This window comes from Phalacrocorax carbo, chromosome 16, assembly GCF_963921805.1.
Source record: "Phalacrocorax carbo chromosome 16, bPhaCar2.1, whole genome shotgun sequence".
Taxonomy (NCBI): Eukaryota; Metazoa; Chordata; class Aves; order Suliformes; family Phalacrocoracidae; genus Phalacrocorax; species Phalacrocorax carbo.
This window is the reverse complement of record NC_087528.1, coordinates 2,056,651-2,077,367: the sequence shown is the minus strand read 5'-3', so window position 1 is coordinate 2,077,367 and position 20,717 is coordinate 2,056,651. Positions and strand designations below refer to the sequence as shown.

General features: G+C 54.6%; 2 protein-coding genes, 1 long non-coding RNA gene and 4 other non-coding genes across 9 annotated transcripts in view; 2 read left to right on the top strand and 5 right to left on the bottom strand.

Moving 5' to 3' along the window:
- The first annotated feature begins 96 nt into the window (after positions 1–96).
- On the top strand, positions 97–169 carry TRNAR-CCU (transfer RNA arginine (anticodon CCU)). The gene has a single exon. It is a non-coding gene; the product is annotated as a tRNA-Arg (tRNA).
- Positions 170–559: 390 nt separating this feature from the next.
- TRNAR-UCG (transfer RNA arginine (anticodon UCG)) lies at positions 560–632 on the bottom strand. The gene has a single exon. It is a non-coding gene; the product is annotated as a tRNA-Arg (tRNA).
- Positions 633–3,789: 3,157 nt separating this feature from the next.
- Positions 3,790–3,862, bottom strand: TRNAR-CCU (transfer RNA arginine (anticodon CCU)). The gene has a single exon. It is a non-coding gene; the product is annotated as a tRNA-Arg (tRNA).
- A 277-nt stretch (positions 3,863–4,139) lies between these two features.
- Positions 4,140–4,212, bottom strand: TRNAR-UCG (transfer RNA arginine (anticodon UCG)). Its single transcript has one exon. It is a non-coding gene; the product is annotated as a tRNA-Arg (tRNA).
- A 6,800-nt stretch (positions 4,213–11,012) lies between these two features.
- On the bottom strand, positions 11,013–14,432 carry ATP5PD (ATP synthase peripheral stalk subunit d). Of its 2 annotated transcripts, none has more exons than XM_064466838.1 (6): positions 14,340–14,432; positions 13,759–13,894; positions 12,971–13,067; positions 11,759–11,830; positions 11,352–11,414; positions 11,013–11,217 (listed from the first exon to the last, which is right to left on the bottom strand). In XM_064466838.1, exons 2-6 carry the CDS (start codon positions 13,878–13,880, stop codon positions 11,086–11,088), a joined length of 486 nt encoding a protein of 161 aa, XP_064322908.1. In that variant the 5' UTR covers positions 13,881–13,894; positions 14,340–14,432; the 3' UTR covers positions 11,013–11,085. The 2 variants fall into 2 exon arrangements, with proteins under 2 accessions (XP_064322908.1, XP_064322909.1); XM_064466839.1 differs by having other exon boundaries at positions 13,759–13,889.
- A 38-nt stretch (positions 14,433–14,470) lies between these two features.
- KCTD2 (potassium channel tetramerization domain containing 2) overlaps positions 14,471–20,717 on the top strand; it is an 11,428-nt gene continuing 5,181 nt past the window's right edge. Inside the window, exons 1-4 of the mRNA XM_064466823.1 lie at positions 14,471–14,848; positions 16,660–16,768; positions 17,426–17,517; positions 18,217–18,312. Of these exons, the coding sequence (XP_064322893.1) occupies positions 14,552–14,848; positions 16,660–16,768; positions 17,426–17,517; positions 18,217–18,312 (594 nt within the window). The 5' untranslated portion in view covers positions 14,471–14,551. The remainder of the gene's footprint in view (positions 14,849–16,659; positions 16,769–17,425; positions 17,518–18,216; positions 18,313–20,717) is intronic.
- The window catches only part of LOC135315898 (uncharacterized), a 16,722-nt gene continuing 14,313 nt past the window's right edge, over positions 18,309–20,717 (bottom strand). For both annotated transcript variants that reach the window (XR_010375375.1, XR_010375376.1), the window contains exon 3: positions 18,309–20,065. This is a non-coding gene — a long non-coding RNA (uncharacterized LOC135315898). The remainder of the gene's footprint in view (positions 20,066–20,717) is intronic.

The following is a 20,717-nucleotide window of genomic DNA, read 5'->3' as shown; positions in this document are numbered from 1 at the left end:
CCGCCCCCCCGCGGGACGGCGCCGTTCGCTCCGGACCCCGGCTGTGGGGCGGGGGCGGGCGGGCGCGGGGCAGAGCAGGGGGGCGGCTCTTGGGCGGCCCCAGTGGCCTAATGGATAAGGCACTGGCCTCCTAAGCCAGGGACTGTGGGTTCGAGTCCCACCTGGGGTAAGAGCGGCTTTTTTTCCCCCCCCACCTCGGTTCTTTACAGCAGGGAAGGGCGACGTGGGTAACCCTCCCACCCCCCAAGACCGACCGACCCCGGTACCTCACCTAGCCCACCGGGAGCTCCCCGCAGCGGTGAAAAGCCGCATCCCGGGCCGCCGCCGCCCTTTTATCTCCCCCTCGGAACCGGCCCCAGCTGGGGCTCAGCCCCCGCCCGGCACGAATCCCACCCACCCCCACCCCGGGGCGACCCCCGGGGACTTGCGGAGCAGATCCCTGTCCCCAGAACGGGCGCCTTACCTCGGGTTTTACCCCACCGGTACCCCCGGGGATGCTCCCACGCCACGGGGTACCCCAAGAAATTAAACGACTCGAGGATCTCTCGTGGCTTTAAAACAACCACGAAGGGACTCGAACCCTCAATCTTCTGATCCGAAGTCAGACGCCTTATCCATTAGGCCACGTGGTCCCCCATAAGCCTACTTTGGGGACAGTGACACACACACCGGGGGGGTCCCGGGGGGTCCCTGCCACCCCCTGGGCATCGGCCACTCTCCCATCCCTCTTGGGATCGCAGCTGCTCCTCCCAGCTCTACGCGTTCCATGGGGATGAGTGGGTGAGGGGTCCCTCCCCGCCACGGGACCCCCAGTGCCAGCAGGTCATCATTGACCCCACAGACACCCCCGCGCCCCCCCAGCCTCAGTTTACCCCCTGTGTGCTGATGGAGACTGTGCTGCGCAGGAAACCTGCGGGCTGGAGCAGCGATGTTGCCCTCCCGCTACCAGCTTTGCTGCCCGCTGCTCAAGCCGTGCTTCCGATGGTGCCAGCAACTCAGAACACAAATGCAACCCAAAAGTGGAAAGGGCAAAGACCATCCAGGAGACACCCCCACCCCCCAACACAGAGCAGCTGGGGTCACCCCCCCTCCAGCTCCTGGGGGTACACGAGTCCAGGCCTTCCCTGCCACGGCCCCAGGCAAAGGCAAAGCCAAGACCGGCACGTCCAGCCGAGGCTGTGTATGAGCCCTAAGTGGGAGGGAAGGAGTGTTTGACTCCCAGCATGAAGGAAGGAGGACCGGGACAGCCGGGACCCTGGAGGCAACCCGTCCTTTCAGTGAGAGCCTTCGGTGAGGCGGTCACAGTGTCAATGGGCTGCTGGTGACAGGCACTGCTGCAGCATAACGGTGTGACACAGCGAGAAAGACCACGGGCCTTGTTAAACTCCTGCTCATTATCAATAAGACCTCCTGCGTTCTACCCCCAGCGCAGCGTCGCTTCTCCCCAAAACCTGTGGTTCTCATCTAAGCCTAAAAAATGAGTTTCCCAAAGCTGGGTGCAGGGCAGGAAGGCTTCTTAACCTCTTCCACAGCCATGGGAGGTTTTGGGGACATGGTGGTTCCTGGGGTATGTTCAGCTCAGCTTCAGCCAACGTGTCTTCTGATGTGTCCGTGAAAGAAAAGCTGAGCAGACACATGCCAGAGAGAAAGGGCTGCACGAGACAAGCACCTGTGCTCTGCAGGTGTGCAAAGCTTCCCAGCGCGGTGGGCGGCAGCAGCCAGCAGATGAACTGGAGCAGGCAGCAGCTGCCCCAGCTCCATCCACCCCCGCCCCCCCCAAGAGTGTAGGGGGTACCAGGGGGCATAGGGTGCAAATCCCAGCGGTGCCGGGGGGGAGAGGGTGGTGTGATGGGGGGGCAGCACCGCGCCAGGTGTGTGGTGGGGATAAGCAGGTCCAGTGCTTGACTGCAGAGCGGGGGCCAAGGGTCCGAGCCCACTGTGGCCGAGTGTCCCTTGGACCCGGGGTCTCACCCCAGGGTGCAGGCAGGGCTCCTTGTTGCTGGCAGTGGTTGCCCACTCTCGCCCAGCACCAGGGGATTCGCAGCCCTGAGGAAGCCTCATGTCACTGCAGCATTTCACCCTGGCGCTCTTTCCTTCCCTTTCTGCACCCTGGTCCTTGCCCACCAGCCAGCAAGACCAACCCACTCACAAGGAGCAGCACAGGTCCAGCCTTCTGCCACCTGAGACTTACTGCTCCAGGGGCAGGAGAGGAGAGAAGCAGCAGGAACAAAACCTGGTGCTGCCACTGCTGATGGAAGTCCCTCAGCCCCCGCAGCGAAGCTGCCCAGGCCCCTCGCGATGCTGTCACCAGGACATCCCAGCAGCAAACACAAGCCCCCAAGAGCCACTTGATGCTGTCCCAACTTGTAGGAAGGATGTAGAAAATATGCTCTCACTGTGCTTTCAGCCCCAGCCCTGAAGCTGGTCACCCAGCGAGGTGGAAGTCAACTGGTCCCAGGTAATACCAGCCTGGAGACACCCCTTTAGCCCCTTTCCCCAGCCCCCAAAGCAGGCGTTTGCTGAGCGGCACAGAGACCTGCAGCTCAGCTGCCTGGGGCTGACAGTGGTCCAGCGCCTGGTGCTTCAGCAGCTTTGCCGCTTTCCAGGCAGAGTCATCTCCTCCCACACCTAACAGAGAAAATGACTTCGAAAGAAACTTTGCTTTAGGTTTTACTAGGATGATATCACCCTGACCGCAGCTGCCTTTCAAAATCCATTAACTCCGCAGGAAAAGGCCCTCCACACAGCTTTTTAATGCAATGAGCCTGAGAGGGCATTATCCCAAAGGCATTTACATGGAGGACGCTGGTCCCAGAGCAGCACAGCCAAACTGCACGACCCCCAGCCACCCATCCCTCACAGAGATGTGGTTTCTGGTGGAGGAGCAAAGCTTCCTTCCCATTAGAGCTTATCCTGCTCCAGGAAGAGGTTTGCATGGCACCTGCAAGGTAGTCATCGCCCAGCATCAGTCAGCTTTCTGTTGGGGGTGAGTTGATGACACAGGGAGCACCTGGAGGGGGTAAAAATGCAGCTGAAATTCCCTGCTCAGCCCTGGCCCAGCACAGACCCAGCTCTGCTAAAAAAACCCACAGCTTTAACTGCTCTGCTTTTGCACCTTCTGGGACACCTCGAAAGGTGCCCGTGGTCTGGGCGGATGGAGCGGAGCCAGTGAGGGATGCGCCTTCCCCTCCAGAAACCATCCTTTCGTTAACACCTCTTCAAAAGTCATCCTTTCAGTAGCAGGTCCCAAGGAAAAGCTGGTTGTTACTTGCTCTGTAACAGCCTCACTTGAGCTCTCGCCGTGCGGGACCGGACGGATAAAGCATCCGCCTTTGCGCTGAAGCCCGGGGCAGTTTGTAGCCGCTCCTCGTTGCTTCCTTTTTTCATGAGGTCTAAACTGGGACCACTGGCCGGGCGCAGAGAACCACATCGGCCCAACGGCATCGTGTAGAGCCTGCGTGCAGCCGTTGTTGGGACAGTGAGGGAGCCTGGAGCTGCCCCAAAGCGCCCGTCACGGCCCACCCCAACCTCCCCCTCGGTGAGCTCCGTCTCCAGCGGCTGTGCCCACATACGCACATTCGGCAGCGCTTTTATTTGCGCTTTTCGGTTCTCCCGTTGCATTAATCGCCTTAACTGACATCTGCAACAGAAACATCTTCCCACCGGGCAGCCAAAGCCAGCACCCACGGGCGGCAGCAGCAGCAGGAGGCGGGGCAGGGGCTGGCGGCACTGAAATGGGGAGAAGGAGCGCGGAAACAGGGTTGGCGCTGGCAAAAAATTGGGGGTGCTCACCCCAGATGGGACTCGAACCCACAATCCCTGGCTTAGGAGGCCAGTGCCTTATCCATTAGGCCACTGGGGCTGCACGGAGCCGCTCCCCCGGCCCGTGGGAACGGCCCCGGCCCCCGCCCGCCCCGCCGGACCGTGCGCTGCGGGGCTGCAAACGCCGTCCCGCGGGGAACCCACGGGGGGACCCGCAGCGGGGGGACGCGGAGTCGGGCCGGGCCGGGCCGAGAGCAAGCCTGGGAGCGCTTTTTCCCCCCGCCCCACGCCCCCCCCCCCCCCCCCAATAAAGGGAAGAGGCGCGAAGGGGGAAGGGTGGAAAGCGGGCGTGGGTCTAAAAATGGGGGGAAAAGGGCCGACCACGAAGGGACTCGAACCCTCAATCTTCTGATCCGAAGTCAGACGCCTTATCCATTAGGCCACGCGGTCACCGGTAGCCCAGACCCCCCCCGGCGCTGCTGCCAACCCCCCGCGCCTCCCACCCTCCCCCGGCCCCGCCGGGGCACCCCGGGTGCGCTGCCGGAGCACCCCGGGGGCTGGGGGCGCGATGGGGGCTGGGGACGGACCGTCCGCTGCTGCAGCCCCGGGGAAATCAAGGGGAGCTGCCATTGCTGCGCTGGAGCCGGGGGAGGGTCCCGCAGCCAGGGCTTGGGTGCTTCGCTGGGGAGGGGAAGAAGCGGGGTGCCGCGCAGGGAGGGCATTCGCTGAGCACCCGAGTCACCCCGTCGCCTCACCCAGCCTCGCATGGACCCGGCTTCCCTCCCGCCTGTGCGCGCTGCTGCGGGAGGGGCGTTGCGCAGGGTGCAGGGGAGCCGAGGACCTCGCTGCAACAGGGCGCTGCGGCTACCAAAAGTCTGCAGAGCAACTGGATAGATTTGCAGCTCCCATTAGAATCACAGAATGCCCTGAGTCGGAAGAGACCCCCAAGGATCACCAAGTCCAGCTCCCGTCCCTGCACAGGACAACCCCAAATTCACACCGTGTCTCTGAGGGCCTTGTCCAAGTGCTTCTTGGACATCGCCAGGCTGGTTCCATGATGCCTCCCTGGGGAGCCTGTTCCAGGACTCCACCACCCTCGGGGGGAAGAACCTTTTCCTAATGCCCAACCTAAATGTGCGCTCGCATCCCACCAGCTGCTGGCAGACGTAAGGGATGGCTGGAGGCCGAGTCACCTCCAGCACCATTCTGGGGGCTCAACGTTGTCCCACTTCCAGTGACACCGTCAGCCACCAACGTAAGCTCCTGCAACGAACACAGCCCTCAAGCCCCGTCACAGCGGCCACCTCTGCTTCTCCTCGTGCCCCTTATGTCTGAGGCAAACCCTGTCTTATGGTCCACACGCTTCCCACCTCCTACCTAGACACAACCAGAGGCCACAGTAATAAGGTGCTGGCTACGATGTGCCAGTGGGATGGGACTTACCAAGCACACATGAACTGGAGCTGCTCCCCTCAAGGGAACGGTCACTTCAAGCACCTGAAGGTATCGCTACAATCACATCACAGAAAAGAGGGAGTGGTGGAGAAGAGGGCGGCTGAGGGAAACACAGATGGAGATATAAAAAAAACCCTCTGGGTCTTTCATCTTAACCGCGAGGACTTGGAGCAGCACCTCGAGAGCACGGGAGATCAGCAAGGAGGTAGAAACAGAAAACCAGTGGGTGCCTGAAAGGTTCAGTGCTTTGAGAAATGGGGACATGCTCTAACACCCCGCATCCCGGGCTGCTGGGGAACAGGACCAGGCTCGAAGGAGAGCGGCCTCTCCTCTGCCTCCCCGGCACCCCTCACGATGCACAAGCACTAATTCCTCTTCCATTTCAGAGGAGTAGCAGCCTGGTAAATGAGACACGATTTGTGGAGATGGGCCCTTTCTTTTCCTCTCCCTCAAATTGTTGAATTTTTTTTTGTTAATGACTTACTTTTCCTTTGCCGCAACTAAAGCCTCTTCCCAAGAGCCAGCTGAGTGCATCAAACCATTAGCAAATTCTTCCTTCAAATGCAAGTAAATACATAAAAAGTCTAGATTTTGTTTACAAAATATCCACCCTCATTAATAAATATCAAATCAACTTCTACATAACAGATGACGTGTCCTGGAGCTGTTCATAAGACACACGGTACCATTTGCATCCTCCTTTGGAAGCGGGAGATGATGAGCTTTTATAGCGATCCTCACCTTATCGCTTGGGACAGGTAAGTTCAAGAGGGACAGAAAAGCTTGGAGGAATTCTGTTCTCATCACTTCTCGCATCGATTCGCCCGTGTTCGTGATGTTTTTCATATCCACAGCTCCACACCCTTTCTCTTTTGGTACAACTCTCTCCCTCAGGTTGAGATCTTGCCTGATCCTTTCCTGATTCAAGTGGATTTTTTTCCCTAGCAGGGGCTGCTCCAAGGTACGTCTGTCCCTGCTACGATGTTGTTGAGCACTTGACCAGTTCCTCTCACAGCAAGCTGCACGCACACGTACTGCCCAAAACAAACTTGAAGGAGCCTCTGGAAGTGAAGATGGATTTTATGCTGGTGGTAAGGACCCAAGCCCCATGTCGAGTCTTTATAACAGAAAGCGGGGTGATTGCTAGGCTGGGGTCTGAGTCTTCTGCCAGGCAGGGCTGGGCCAGCAAGGACATGGGGCTGAGAACTGGCTTCCCCTTCTTCAGCTTTCTGCTGTCGGAAAGCATTTTTGGAAGATCTGGATTATTTTCTTCCATGCACTTCCAGGAAGAAGTCCAGAAGCAGGCACAGCCAAACAAAGCTTTATACCAGGCTCTAGAAGCAGCTGCGCAGAGTGCCTGGTCCGAGCAATGCAGTTGCAGGGCACTGGCAGGTAAATGTTAACAACAATAATCTTTTTTTTTTTTCAAATTACTGGATCACATGCTCCCTCTTCTCTTCAGCTGTAGGACCAAGATACTTGAGCTCTCTTCCTGAGCTGAATTTCTGCAACCTGTGCTGTCCACTGCAAGAACAACAGGGGAGAGCTTCTGGGCTCTGCATTGGATGTGCCTAAGGAAATGACCTAAATATCCTCCCTTTGGTCTCTCCAGGATGAAAAGCTCCAGGCAGTCACGTTTTACTCCATGTTGTACCCGGTAGGTCCCTCGAGAGCGTCTCTCTCCTGTGATGCCCAGCACGACAGCTGGTGCCGAGCCCGGTGCTCATTTCTCTCCTTCAGCTTCTTCCCCCAGGAGCGGAAAACCACTTTGGCAACCTGGCACCCGCAGGATTTCTGTAACATTTCCAAAGTCGTTCTGCCCACGGGTGCGTATTGGTCTCCCCACATCTTCATTTTAGAGCGGTAGGTTCCCCTTTCATCTTTATCCACTGGCTTAAGAGAAATGCAATGGATGCAAGCTGTTGGTATTACTGTAGGAAACGGGATAAACTCATACTGTTAAAAGTTGTTCCCATGAGCTCTCTGTAACCAAGAACCTCGCAAGTTACCTTAAAGGCGACCACAGTTTCATACAAAGCACTTTGTGGCTCTGTCATACTGTAACATCTCCCGAAATCTGGCCGTAGTTGAAGCTGAGGAAGCGTCGGAGACCAGCAGTGTCGTGGAACGGAATGACCCGTAGCAGTTTGGTGGTAGGGGACAGACCACTGCGCGTGTGACCAAGGGCCGGGCGCCGCTGCCAGCTCCTCGGCTGGGGCAAGGGAGGGGAGGCGGCTCCGCAGCACGGCAGAGCCAGCAGCGAGCCCTGCCCCGGGTGAGAGTGGGAAGCAGAGGGGAGAGAGAAAGACATTTCTCTAGGAGGCGGAGGGGGAAAACCAGCTGTCTTGTACGTGAGTTCAGCCACTACAAACCTTAGCCCAGAGGCACTCACCAGCCCCTCTTCAAGCCGCAGGTTTTCTCTCCTCACTGCTGCCTCCCATGGCTGGGTGACAGTGCAGAGCCCCCCCCAGAAGGATGCTTACAGCCCGGCTTTTGTGAGCCCGTAGAGCATTGCAGTGTCTTGCAGCTCAGTCCCTCGCCACTTTTCTTTCCTCCAGAGTGAACGGGCAAAACTCAAACTTGGATTGTGTGTCCGTCCTGCACAACGGCAGCTTCAACCCCACCCAGCCCTTCCAGGTTACCTTATCGTGCGGCTTGGTGAGCCTCAAGTTCCCCTTTGACACCCAGACGTGCAACCTGAGCATAGCTTCATTCCTCTACCCGGCCACAGCGGCAAGCTGAGTTTTACCAGAGCTGGGCTAAATTTGCAGGAGGAATAGATGAGCCAGACCCTGGCTAACTCTGGCGTTCCCTTAGCAGCACCGCGCACTTACACTTGGTTAGTGGGGCTGAGGTCATGTAACACCAGGGAAAATGAGCTAAAACATTGTCATTCTGTTTTGACACGTTTCCCAGCAACATCTCTGGAAGCATCTGGATGTTCTGTGGCAAGTCCCCCTCCCTGGGACTGGACTCTACAAACCAAGAGACTAGCAGGCTTCTTGCAACAAGGCTGCTCGTTCACACATGGTTATGCAGGACTGATCTTTAAACATACCTGAAAGCCATGGAAATGAGAGGAAACTAAGGACAGTTTCAGGCATCCAAACTGCAGTCCGAGTTCATCCCAACAGGAAGGGTTGAAAAATAAGCAGAGGTGACGCAAAACCCTCCAGCTCCCATCCGCAAGGGACAACTGTCCTAATTCACTGGAGATTCCCCCTCCGATCTGCATTCCCAGAGATCCAGCCAAGCCTCTTCACGAGAGTCCTTTTTAATTTCTCCCTGATGAGCGAAGAAACCCCAGCAGCACGTGAAACGTTGCCTTTCCCCATCCGCACCCACTCTTGGTTGCGAGGGAAAGGGAGAGGAAAGAACCGACCTCTAATAATGCCTAAATTTTGCAACTCCTCCCTCCTGCCCAAGCAGTAACAGCCCTTGTCATGAAGACGAGACGGACATCAGCTGAGGTGATGAAGGACAGCCAGAGCTACTTCCTGACTGATGGACCAACCTGAGCATCACTGAATACATAGAAGAGCTGGATGACGGGGAATTTTCCGTGGTCACCTATGTGGTATGGCAGTACTGTCATATCATATTGCACTGGTTTGCCACCAAAAAAAAAAAAATAGTATGAAACAAGATACTTTTCTACATTAGGGACCAAGCGTTCACCCAACACAGCAGGTTATCTCCTGCTCACCTCAATTTTGCCCATCTTCTTCAACAGATTTCCGTGCAGAGACGACCCACTCTGTATGTTTTGAACCTGATCCTCCTAACGTGCGCCCTGTATCTGTGTTAGCCCTGATTCTCAACAACATCCTTCCAGCTGTGTCGTTCAGACCCAGCTCTCTCGAGGAGAAAATCAATTTCCAGATTGCCACCATCCTCGGCAGCTCCTTGTTAGCTCTGACTCTCGACAACATCCTTCCAGCTTCCTCCAACAAACCACCTGTAACAGGTACCCATCTTTACTGAATAAGAACTGATTTTTACCCAGGTACCAGCTCTAAGGGAGGTCTTCGGGCATTTCTGGACACGTCCATGAACACTGAAGTCATGAACAGCCAGGCTTTATCCCTTGCTGGAGCCAGAAATTTCCCCTCTTCCCCACCAGGCAACTGAATGCGGACGGGATTCCAGATGCAAGAAAACGACGACAGTCATCAAGGGCTTGCTTTGTTTTCATGTTGTTCTGCAGTGCTGTTCTTCTTAGGCACCTTCCTGCTCATGATCATGGCTGTGTCAGACACCTCCTTGCTGTTGCACCAGCAGCACACATCCCTACACTCAGGCAAGGTTCTTGGAAGCTTCCAGCAAGCTAAAGCAACCCATAACAGCTCTTAAAAACGAGTAGGTCAGGTTACCTGCATTCTGCTGCAGGCTCCTCTGAGCGAGGGTGGGTTGCCTCAGGGCAGCCAGCGCCCCAGTGTCGGTCCCCCCCCCGACCCCCCTGCATTGACACGTGCTGTTTGCTCCTTGCAGACGTGCACAGGGAGCTGCCGCCGAGAGCCACGGACACGCAGACCACCAAACACCTCGCCAAGGAGGGCGCCCGGCCGCCGAACCTGCGCAGGACGGCCCAGGAAAAAGGGCAGCCAGCCAGGAAAGATCCCCGCCGGCAACCGCAGGAGCAGGGCCTATTTCTGCAGGTTGTGGAGAAAGTGCTTCTCTGTGGTCACTTCTTCCTCTTCCTGGGTTTTTTTGCTATTATTTCTGTAAAATGGAGCAGTTAGAGACCCGCTCTGCACAGCGCTCCTTCAGTCTTTCTCCACTGTATTTCTTCCAATCCCTCCGCTGTCATTTTTTTCCTGCTTGATTCAAAGAGCTGCGGTAGTTTCAGTTGCCTAAATAAAAGGAAAAAAACCCCACATACCCACAAGGCACGAGACCTGCACACTTAGTGCTTTGTACTCTAGTTCAGTGGAACTACATATGTTCTTAAAGTATCCCGTGGGCTAGCAAGGTGCACTGGTTTTGGCTGAGAAACCAGCCAAAACCAGCACACAAGGTATTTGAATAAACCAGTTGTGAAATCAGGGAATAACACCTTCATTTCATCAGCCTGTAATTCTTACCACAAACAGGACTGTCAGAAAAGGGAGTTAATGCCCTTCCCTTGTGGAGACATTTCCATCTGGGGAAAGGTGTTTAAGAATTCCACCTCAGATAATTAAGTAAAACAATCCAAGCCTGTAGCGTTTGCGCTATTGTTTCCATGAGTTTCAGTGAGATCCACATCGTTCGGGAAAGCAGGACCGAGAGAACAACAGGATCACCAGGATTAACGGGGTGACACTTGTGATGTTTTAAAAAAAGAAAAGTTTAAATTTTGTTTTTTTTTTAAATGTACCTCAACCCATCTACACTCCAACTCCTTCTGCAACTGGCTGCACCTAAACCATCACAACCAACCTAAACCACAGCCCTAGACCCCTGCCTGTGAGACTTAACTCCAGTCGCCTCACAGATCACGACAAAATACGCTCCAGCACCTCAAAAGGCTTTACACATTCACCTTCCCAGTGCCTACTTGCCAGCAGTGGCAGAACTACTACGTTCCCTGCACCGTGCGGTTAGAGGCGAACAGACAGTTTATTTGCATTATAGAAGACGCAACAGGACTCAGTTTTATCAGCAGGTCTAGCTGGGAGCTTGGTCCTTGCTACAGAAACAAGCTCACGGGTAGAAAAGACAAAATCCAGGAAAACCGGGCTATTTGCAAGTTTGTGTATTGTTCCACGTTTCTGAAAACCCTGTAACCTCAGGTCTAGGATCTAAGCCACAAACAGGAGGGAAAAACGCTTTATTTAGAAGATCACAGAGTCTGACAGTCGTCAGACAAACTGCTTCCAGACCAGTTTACAGGTCAGCAATCGGCCTGTGGGGCCAGTATGGGTATTTCTCCTTGTCCAGCCTGGTTTCAGGGAAGGCTTCGTGCAAGTCTTCAAATGTCATCTGTTCAAAGGGAATCATGCTTCTGAGCTTCTGAAGCTTGAAGTGGGAGCAGAAACAAACATGTTACAAGTCACTCGTCAGCAAGAAAGAGCAAAGCACACACAGGTAAGAGCAAGGTGTGTGCCAGGCTGGGTTAAAGGGAATATTCACTAAGCAAAGTCCAGACTTACTTGTTGCTCGTACTGGGCAATACGAGCTTTGGAAGCCTGCACGTATTCAGCAGTGCTCTTTGCCTGCAGGGAAGCAGAGGGCGTGGTGAGTATGGTTACGATAAAGACAGCGACCTAGAGTGAGCCTGCAACCCCATGCTTTAAGTTGGCATTAAAATTCACCTTCATTACACTAGGTAAGAGGACAGAATCTTGGTCAAATCCCAAATAGCCAAACCCTTCCACGTGTAGAGATCCTCTGGCTTAGACAAAAGATAGAGACATGTGCGAAGACCAGAGCCACACTCTAGCTCAGGCTGCCCGGCCTGCGCAGATGCAGGCACAGGACACCCCTTCCCCCTCACCCCTTCCCATCTTCACAGAAGTCAGAGACAACCCCGGCATTAGGGAATGGCGTAAACACTTACAGCTTCCCGCTCCTGGGCGTCAATTTTGGCGGTTTGTGTATCCACCGGCTCAGGAACCTTCAGCGCACTGAACTGTGCATTGAAAGAGAAAATTTTTATACAGTTTGTTTGACTGAAATAATCCTTCAAACCAGGGTCATTTTCCCTAGCAGCAGGGGAGCATTCCCTCCTCTCTCCCTAGGAGATACTCAAAGGAGCGTAAGTTAACGGAGCTTCCTAAATGGATCACTGCAGCTTGACCGTGTCTGTCACAAGCAGCGCTGCTCACGTGTGAGCTTAAAGCAACCTGTTCTGCACTGCACGCCACTACCAGGACACGTAACAGCACACACATTCATCACAGCACCGTCGAGACCAAAGCACAGCACTGTGAGGAAGTGAGGAAGCGAGGAAGCCGATGAGACTTGGGGTGAGAGCAAACGGCCTCAAGCTGCATCAGGGGAGGTTTAGCTTGGATATGAAGAAAAAATTCTTCCCTGCCAGAGGGGTCAGGCCCTGGCACAGGCTGCCCAGAGAGGTGGGGGAGTCACTGTCCCTGGGGGGGTTCAAAAAGATGCTGACATGGCACTTGGGGACATGGTTTAGGAGGCCTGGGGGTGTTGGGTGGGGGTTGGACTTGGTTATCCTAGAGGTCTTTTCCAAGCTTAATGATTCCAAGTCTAATACCAAAGACTTACAATATCACAGACTTATTTCCCCCAAGACAAAGTTCCCAGATCCACCTGAGGTCAGCAGGTCCTCCCAGGCTTGGGAGGCCAATTTTCACTGTGCCACTGATAACACCACACATCCCTCAGCAAAAGCCTCACTTGTGCTTTTCAATTCGTGCTTAGAAAGAGGACAGCAACCCCTGCAGGCACCCGCTAGCTTTACACGATTCACAGCGTGCAGAGCCACACTCGCCACCTTCTGTTCAGTGAGTTAGAGAAATACTTTGAGCTTCAGGAGAGGCACCACCCGAGAATTCACCCCTGCGGCCAAAATGATTTACCAAGTTTTCTTTCACCAACTTTCTACCATACAGTGCCACAGGTTTCCTCCTGAGAGATGGCACCGAAGCGGCCTCCTCGAGGCTGGCAGGATGCAAAGCTGGGGCGCCTGCTAGCCAAAATCAACCTCCTCTGCCAATTTGGGTGTTTTCCTCTCAACACCAAAGACATTCCCCATTCAAACCTCCCAAAAGAACAACACCCAGCTGGCAAAGAGACTGACCTTCTTCTGGAACTCATCCACCATGCCAGCTTTGGCCACAATTGCCTTGTAGTGAGCCCAGTCGATGGTCGGGGGCTTCTCCGGCAGAGCGGCCATCCTGAGGAGAGGGAGGACAGCAGTCACAGCCAGCGCTGGAAGCAACCCCGCGCCACCGTCTACTCTCTGCCCCAGTTACTTTCCCGAGCGTCAACATGGCCTGCTAAGTTTAGTTTAAATATTTTCAGCTCCGTCAACAACATACAGTGAGGAACCCCTTCTGCAAACCCCTCTGCCCTTGAAACAGACTTCGCTCTGCGGACAAGGACAGTTCAGTCTGCAGCCCTGCTCTGCTTCAAACCGCTCTGCAGCACCTCTGGGGGCAGCTGGAAGGAAAGAGCAGGCAGTTTTCACAATACTGAACTACAGGCAACGAGCAAAGTTAACTGTAATAGCCAACAACATCTGTATCAAGCAGCGGATGCCAAAGCACTTGAGAGGCTCATGAATTTGAAGAGCATTTCACAGAATAACCAAGCTTGCAAAATGTTTTGAATGCGCCAAAGCAAACAGCAGTCACAGAACTGCTTTTTTTAGTTGCAGTTATTGTTTTACTCTGGGTAGAATTAAGCAAAAACGATTTGCCAAACAGAAGCCACCAGCTGTCCTGAGGGTGGCCTGTTTTAATGCCTGTCAGGACACTTCTGCAAGGGCACTGTTACCGCCACCGGCTCGAGCCGGTACCACCAAGGCCGAACAGCTCAGCCAAGGGGTTGAAGCGCCCCTTGTGCGGGAGCCAGGCAGACACTCACCGGGCTGACAGCGCATCGCTGCGGGTCTTCAGGGCATTGAACATCGTCCTCTGGTTCGGGGGCACCCTCTCAGCGAAGGCCGCCCAGTCGATAGCCTTGATGGCAGCTCTGCGCCCCGCCATGCTCCCGGCCTGCGCTGGGGGGAGGTGACACCAGGTGGGTTATGCTGGGAGGGGAGCAGGCAGGGACTGGCAACCGCGGGGATGGGGAGGACGGTGCTGGGCCGGGATTGGCGGCACCCAGCCGGGCGGGCTGGGGTGGGAGGGGGCACCGGGGGGATGCGGAAACGGGGGAGGAACGGGACACGGGGGGGGTACCGGGACGGGGGGGGGGGGTACCGGGACACGGGGGGGGGGTTACCGGGACGGGGGGGGGGGGGGCCCTCCTCAGCCCAGCCTCACCGCGGCCTCACGTCCCCCTCAAGTCCAGGCCCACCCTAGCCTGTTCCCTGTTCCCTCCCTCCCTCCCTCCCTCCCTCCCTCCTCCTCCTCCTCCTCCTCCCTCCCCTCCCTCATCCCCGGTACTCCGGCCGCTCACCGCCCCAGCGCCTCCGTCCTGTCCCGTCCCGTCCCCGCTCTCACCTTCACCGACCGCCGCCGAAGTCCCCAGCCAAGCAGCGCCGGAAGTGGTGCCCCCGCCGCCCAATCAGAGCTAGGCCCCACCGGAAACCGTCACTCCCCTCCCACCCGGTGCCCCCCCCGCCGCCGCCGCTCCGGAAGTGCTCTACGCAGCGGAAGCGGCGGCGGTAGCGGCGGGCGGCGATGGCGGCGCGGGGGCGCTGAGCGGTTCCAACATGGCCGAGCTGGCGGCGGCGGCGGAGGGACCGCCGCGGGGTCGCACCCCCAGCCCGGGCCCCGGGGGGGCGCCGGGGCCGCCCAGTCCCCGAGCGGCCGGAGCGGCAGCGGCGGCGGGTTCCGGCGGGGCGTTGTCCCCGCCCGGTGCGGCCCGTTCGCCCGCCGCCTCCAAGTGGGTGCGCCTGAACGTGGGCGGCACGTACTTCGTGAGCACCCGGCAGACGCTGTGCCGGGAGCCCAAGTCCTTCCTCTGCCGCCTCTGCTGCCAGGACGGGCCCGAGCTCGGCTCCGACAAGGTGAGGCCGCGGCGGGGGCCGGTCCGCGCCCCGCACCGGGACGGCGAGGCCCCTCCCGGGGCTGCCCGAGCCCCAGGGCAGCCGGTGTCCCCGGGGCCAGCACTCCTGATCCCGCTGTACCGGCGGGGTGGCAGCCCCCGCTGCCGCTGTCCCCGGGGCCAGCACCCCTGATCCCGCTGTACTGGCGGGGTGACAGCCCCCGCTGCCGCTGTCCCCGGGGCCAGCACCCCTGATCCCGCTGTACTGGCGGGGTGACAGCCCCCGCTGCCGCTGTCCCCGGGGCCAGCACCCCTGATCCCGCTGTACTGGCGGGGTGACAGCCCCCGCTGCCGCTGTCCCCGGGGCCAGCACCCCTGATCCCGCTGTACTGGCGGGGTGACAGCCCCCGCTGCCGCTGTCCCCGGGGCCAGCACCCCTGATCCCGCTGTACTGGCGGGGTGACAGCCCCCGCTGCCGCTGTCCCCGGGGCCAGCACCCCTGATCCCGCTGTACCGGTGGGGTGGCAGCCCCCGCTGCCGCTGTCCCTGGGGCCAGCACCCCTGATCCCGATGTATCGGCGGGGTGACAGCACCCACTGCCGCTGTCCCCGGGGCCAGCACCCCCTGAGGCTGCACTGTGGCCCCAGCAGCCCTGACCCCATGGCATGGATGGGCTGATCTCCACGGCAGCCCCACTCCCATGGTCCCCAGGGACTCGTATTGCTCTGACAGACGCCACCTCCTTGTCCCTTGTGCTGTGTTATGCGGCCACAGCCCCAGGAACAGGGCTCGGGGTCTGCCCTGGTGCCTGTAACACAATGTGACTCCTCTCAAGGAACAAACCAGCACCTTCCCCCAGCAGTTCCCTGTAGCAGAGACGGAACTAGCAGGAAACTCTTTGAGAAACAGGAATTTTTAATGATTTCTCACCCCGAATGCATATTATTTCTTTAAAATATCTCACTTTGCTCTCATAAAAGGTCACACTGCACATTCCTTACGCAGGTGGATAGTTTTGAAGGCGCTGGATTTTATCATAAGGATTTTGCAAGCAGTTACTCTTGTAATGACAGGTTTTCTGTAGGATCCACTGCATGAGGTTTTGTAAATAAATATTCTGTGGGTAGGCCAGACTGAGAATTATTCAGGTCTCTTGCCACTCTCTTCAGAGTTTAATCAAAAGAGAAATCCTGGTTGTGCTCAAAGCAGCAATCACCAGCACCAGTGAAGAGAGGAGATGATGTTTCAGAGTGGTTTTTTCCCCACACAGTTTTTATTGTTTTAGAGCAGATCGATAGGCAAGACAGATGTTGCTTTAAAGTGATTTAAGGGAGTGATACAAGAGAGTCCTGCACAGGCTTTGTCAACACCTCAAAGCTGGTTGTGAATTGTTGGTTATTTCATGGCAGTAGTTACGCAAGAGACATGGCTGGGGCATTGCAACGTGCATTTTCAGTAGCAGAAAGAATAAAGGAGATAAGCTACTTTAGCTCTCCTATGCTGTTAGCTAGAACCAGAGATCCAGTTTTCCTCCAGCGTCTCATGGTTGAACTAGTCTGGAAAACAAATCTAGGCCCTGCTTTTCTCCCCAAGTATATAAATTCTGTTCATAGAAGTGCTTCATTTGAAGCACCTGCCAGCATTACGGAGCTGTGCTCAGGTATTGACAAACAAAATATAATGTTGGTTTAAATGGGGAGTTATTAGTATGCCTTTCCCAGGCAAATGAATCCAGGTTCTCAGAGAGAAACTGTTGAATTTATTGTTTTCAACTGAAATTATTTTTTTCCTGGTACCATTTAACCATCCCTGCTTCATTCCTGTACTTGACAGGATGAGACGGGGGCGTATCTCATCGATAGAGACCCCACGTATTTTGGTCCAATACTGAACTACCTCCGGCATGGGAAGCTCATCATAAACAAGGAGCTTGCGGAAGAAGGTAAGAGGAGAATACAGGGGAAGAGAAGAATACAGGGGAAGAACTGCAAATGCTGTTTGACAGCAGTGTCCGAGGGCCATCATCAGAAACTCACCTGAGTGCCCAGGGCTTGTGACGAGGTGATGTGTAAGGTGGGAGCAAGCTGCATTTCCCGGTAGCGCTGTTAGTACCGTTAGTTCCTCAGAAGGATGCTCGCTAGCAGGGATTAAATCGTTAAAGTCTGTATCTTCTTGAAAGCGGAGGCCTGCAGCTTAGAGCACAACCCATCGCTGTCCTGCTTAGCTCAAAGGCTTCTGTTAGCGGAGCAAAAGATCCATTAGCACACCTCCTCTCCCTCCACAGCCAGCAGCTCTACAAGCAGGCAGCTTTGGTGACTTTCCCCTAATGGGGCCGTGTGAACAAAATAGAGATTGTACCACGAGATTTCTGATAATCCCAGGGAAAGGGGAATAATCTTTCTTAAAGACCCTCTGAGTCACAAAAGTGGTTGTTTTCTTCCAGCCTGGGACCATGAGATCGGTGGCAGAGTCTTCGGCATTTGGGGATTTCCTCGCATCTGGGCTAGATTTGGAGTCAGGAGCAGGTGTTGCGTCCTTGTAGCAGAATTGCTCTGTACGAAGTAACAGAATTTCTCTCTCCTTCTGGTTCCTTTTTTAGGGGTACTGGAAGAAGCCGAGTTTTACAATATCGCATCTCTTGTGCGGCTGGTGAAGGAGCGGATACGGGATAACGAGAACAGAACCTCTCAAGTAATGCACGGCGACTTTTGCATTATGAAGTCAGTCATTTTCTGTAGCGTAGTAGGAGGACACGTGGCTGTAGACGTTTCTAGTAGCAGGTTTTTTGTTTAGTCATATTTAAGAGGTGGAATCTGTGCTTTTGGGTGGATCCAGGGCACAGCTAGAAAAGAGCATCCATTGCGGTTCTAAGCAGAGACCACTGAGTTGTCTTGTTAGCACTGCAGGGAAAGACAACAAACAGTTAAACAAGAGGGGCCAGGAGCAGAGATGGGTAGTTATAAAGCAAAACGTACTGCTTTGGTATGTAAAGAATAGTTCAAACTCTTCCTTCTCTAAACCATTTTCTTCCCTTTATATCTGTCCCTCTGTGGCAATTTTCTCCATCGTGGCTCAGCTGATACTAACACACCCACTGGATTCAATTTCAGAAGAGAAACACACTCAAAGAGCAGTAAATGGCTTCAAAAGGCAAGGAAGTTTTGCTTTCGCTGGCCCTTAGACACACAGAAGGCTTTTAAGAGAGGCGTGTCAACCGTACGTACTGTTCTAGAATCGGTTGGATGGTCGGAAGGACAACGCCTCGGAAAGCCTGTCGGGCTCAGACTTCCTCAAATAACAAGATGACAGAGGAGAGGCTTATTAATTTCCTAGCTTGATACTAGTATAACAATTACTAAATCCACGCTTGTTTTTATTCTCCACGCCTAGGGACCTGTGAAGCATGTGTACAGAGTCCTGCAGTGCCAAGAGGAGGAGCTCACACAGATGGTGTCCACGATGTCCGACGGGTGGAAATTTGAACAGGTACCGTTACCAAAGGACAACAGAATCCCTTTGAAAGATGGATATGGAATAAGCAGAGTTTGCTATTGAATTGCACTTCACGCTGCTCTTCTCTTCCAAATAAGCAGTCTGAACTGAGCAGCAGCCCACTTACATAGCATAACTGACAGGGAAAGGCAGAATTCACTCAAACTGCCAGGAGAGAGCCCATTTCCTGTCAGGGCTTCTTGTATCCTTGTCAAATCCCAGAGCAATTCTTCCCTTTTCCTGCATTTCATCACATTCACCAGTTTTATCCAGGAAATTAATTGAGGCATGAAAAAAAAAACCAACCCACAGCGTGACTTTTCTGGAAGGTCAAAGCCATGACTCCTGCATTTGCTAAAGAGGTGCTGAGTGACATGAGAAATATACTTCCTGCAGATGCCTTTGTAACGCAGCCAATTGCAGGGGTAGGTGTCACTGAAGTTGCGTAGGGTATTAGTTCCAGATTTGGTTTCTTCAATTGAATACAGTTGTCTTATTTAGGAGGATGGAGAACTGGAAACCAGCTGGCCTGCATGTTAATGCTATATTAAGAAACTGCAGACTAGGCTCTGGATTACAGCTCTGCTGTCTTCCCAGTCAGTCCAGCCTCAGTACAAGTGGATGCTGTGGGAAATGTGCTGACACGAAGCGAGGCATAGCATTAGCAACAGCCCTCTGCATCACTTGTTCATATATGTAACTGCTCTGTAATGCCTGAAAACTCCTACTGCGTAGTGGAGAGGTGGCCAAAAACTCTTGCCCCTCTGAGCCGGTAGCAAAATCTTGTGACCAAGAGCCACTGCTGCTCCATGGCATCCCAGTCCTCCAACACCCAGGTTTTGCTGACTGAAAACTTACTGAACAGATGTTGCCTTTCACACATGGCGCGTAACACCCCCAAAACCAAAAGGCTGTAGGCAGTGCCCTGTGCAGGGATCTGCACCCTTACATCTTTCCTAGTCTTGCTTTTCAAATCTGTAACGACAGGGTCAAGATATCGGTTACAGGCAAACGTTAGGGTGTTTCCTTCCTGTCCCCTCCCTCCGCCATCCACAACCTTTGCACAAACCACCGACGACCCTGCCAGCCTCCTCCTTCCTCTATGCTGCAAGCACCAGGAAGGTTCCCGCATCTCCCGCTCCAGCACGCTCCCACCTTCAGGAGCTGTTCTTGCCCTCCCCTGGGACTCGCATTCAGCTCAGACACCCCCAAGGGCAGCAAGCCTGAACAGGGCAGACAGATCCGATGCTTTGGCTAGACCTCACACAGTGGTTCAGCCTCCCTCCAGCTGCGAGATGGTCCAGACGGGGTCACGGAGCAGGAGCGTGGCAGTGGTGCAGCACGGGACGTGGCCCATGCTGAAACGGGCCCTGCTGGGAGGCACATTGTGGCTGCAGCCTATTGCCAAGTTCTTTCCCCAGCTGTGCAGCCCAGCACTGCTTCTCCCCTCCCCCCAAATCACACCACTTGGCATGCTGAGACATGTTGGGAAAGATGGTAACAGGTCTGCATATCAGGGAGAGAGCCTACTGCTAAATCTTAGCCTGGGTGCCAGTAGTTGAACGGAGCAGACATTCCCTTCACGGGCTCTTTGGGTCTGGTCACTTAATATCATCAAAAAGACCAGTTCAGAAACCTGCAGGAAAGCCAGAAGTGGTAAAAGCTGTTGCAGCCTCATTGTCTGTCAGGCTTGGGTTCTCAGAGGAGCACGTGGCCTTTCAGGTTCTCTGCCTTGTACCATTCAGTCCTGCGTAAATTAAGGATGGAATAGGAATTTGTTATTTTAAACAGAAATCCATTCTCCTGTCCACCCACAGTTCAGTAGTCTGGAAAATTGCTCTCTTTATCAAAAGACACTTCATGTTTGTTGAGTAAATAATGGTGTGTGTTATTGAAATATCCAGGAGCTTAAACAGACAAAATAGGGAGTGGGGCAGCAAAAGAAAAAAAGATATATTTTTTTATCCTGTCTGTTGCCCTCAGCACAAGCATCAAAACCTGTTTAAAACAGTACTGGAGGTCAGTCAGCACAACAGCCCCCAGATCTTCCTGCAGCTGCACGGTAACCCTGTGGACAGTCACCTGCCCAGGAAGGCTGTTGATGGTATCTGTCTTATATGTAAATACGGAGCTCTCTTCTAACATCCATTTGGACATGGAAGTTAGGGTGCACGCTGCATATTAAAGTTTCCTAGATATACACAGTTGATAAGATTCACGTTGTCTTCTTCATGTTACTTAGATTTATTATCTGGAATGCAGAACCGAGCTGTAAATGACAAATTAGCTCTGCACTCCAGGATGTCCTTTTAATGTAATAATGATAAATGAGACAGATGGGATTTCTTGGATGGAGTCCAGACCCCTCATCACAACAGTAATAGAATATAATCCCGTTT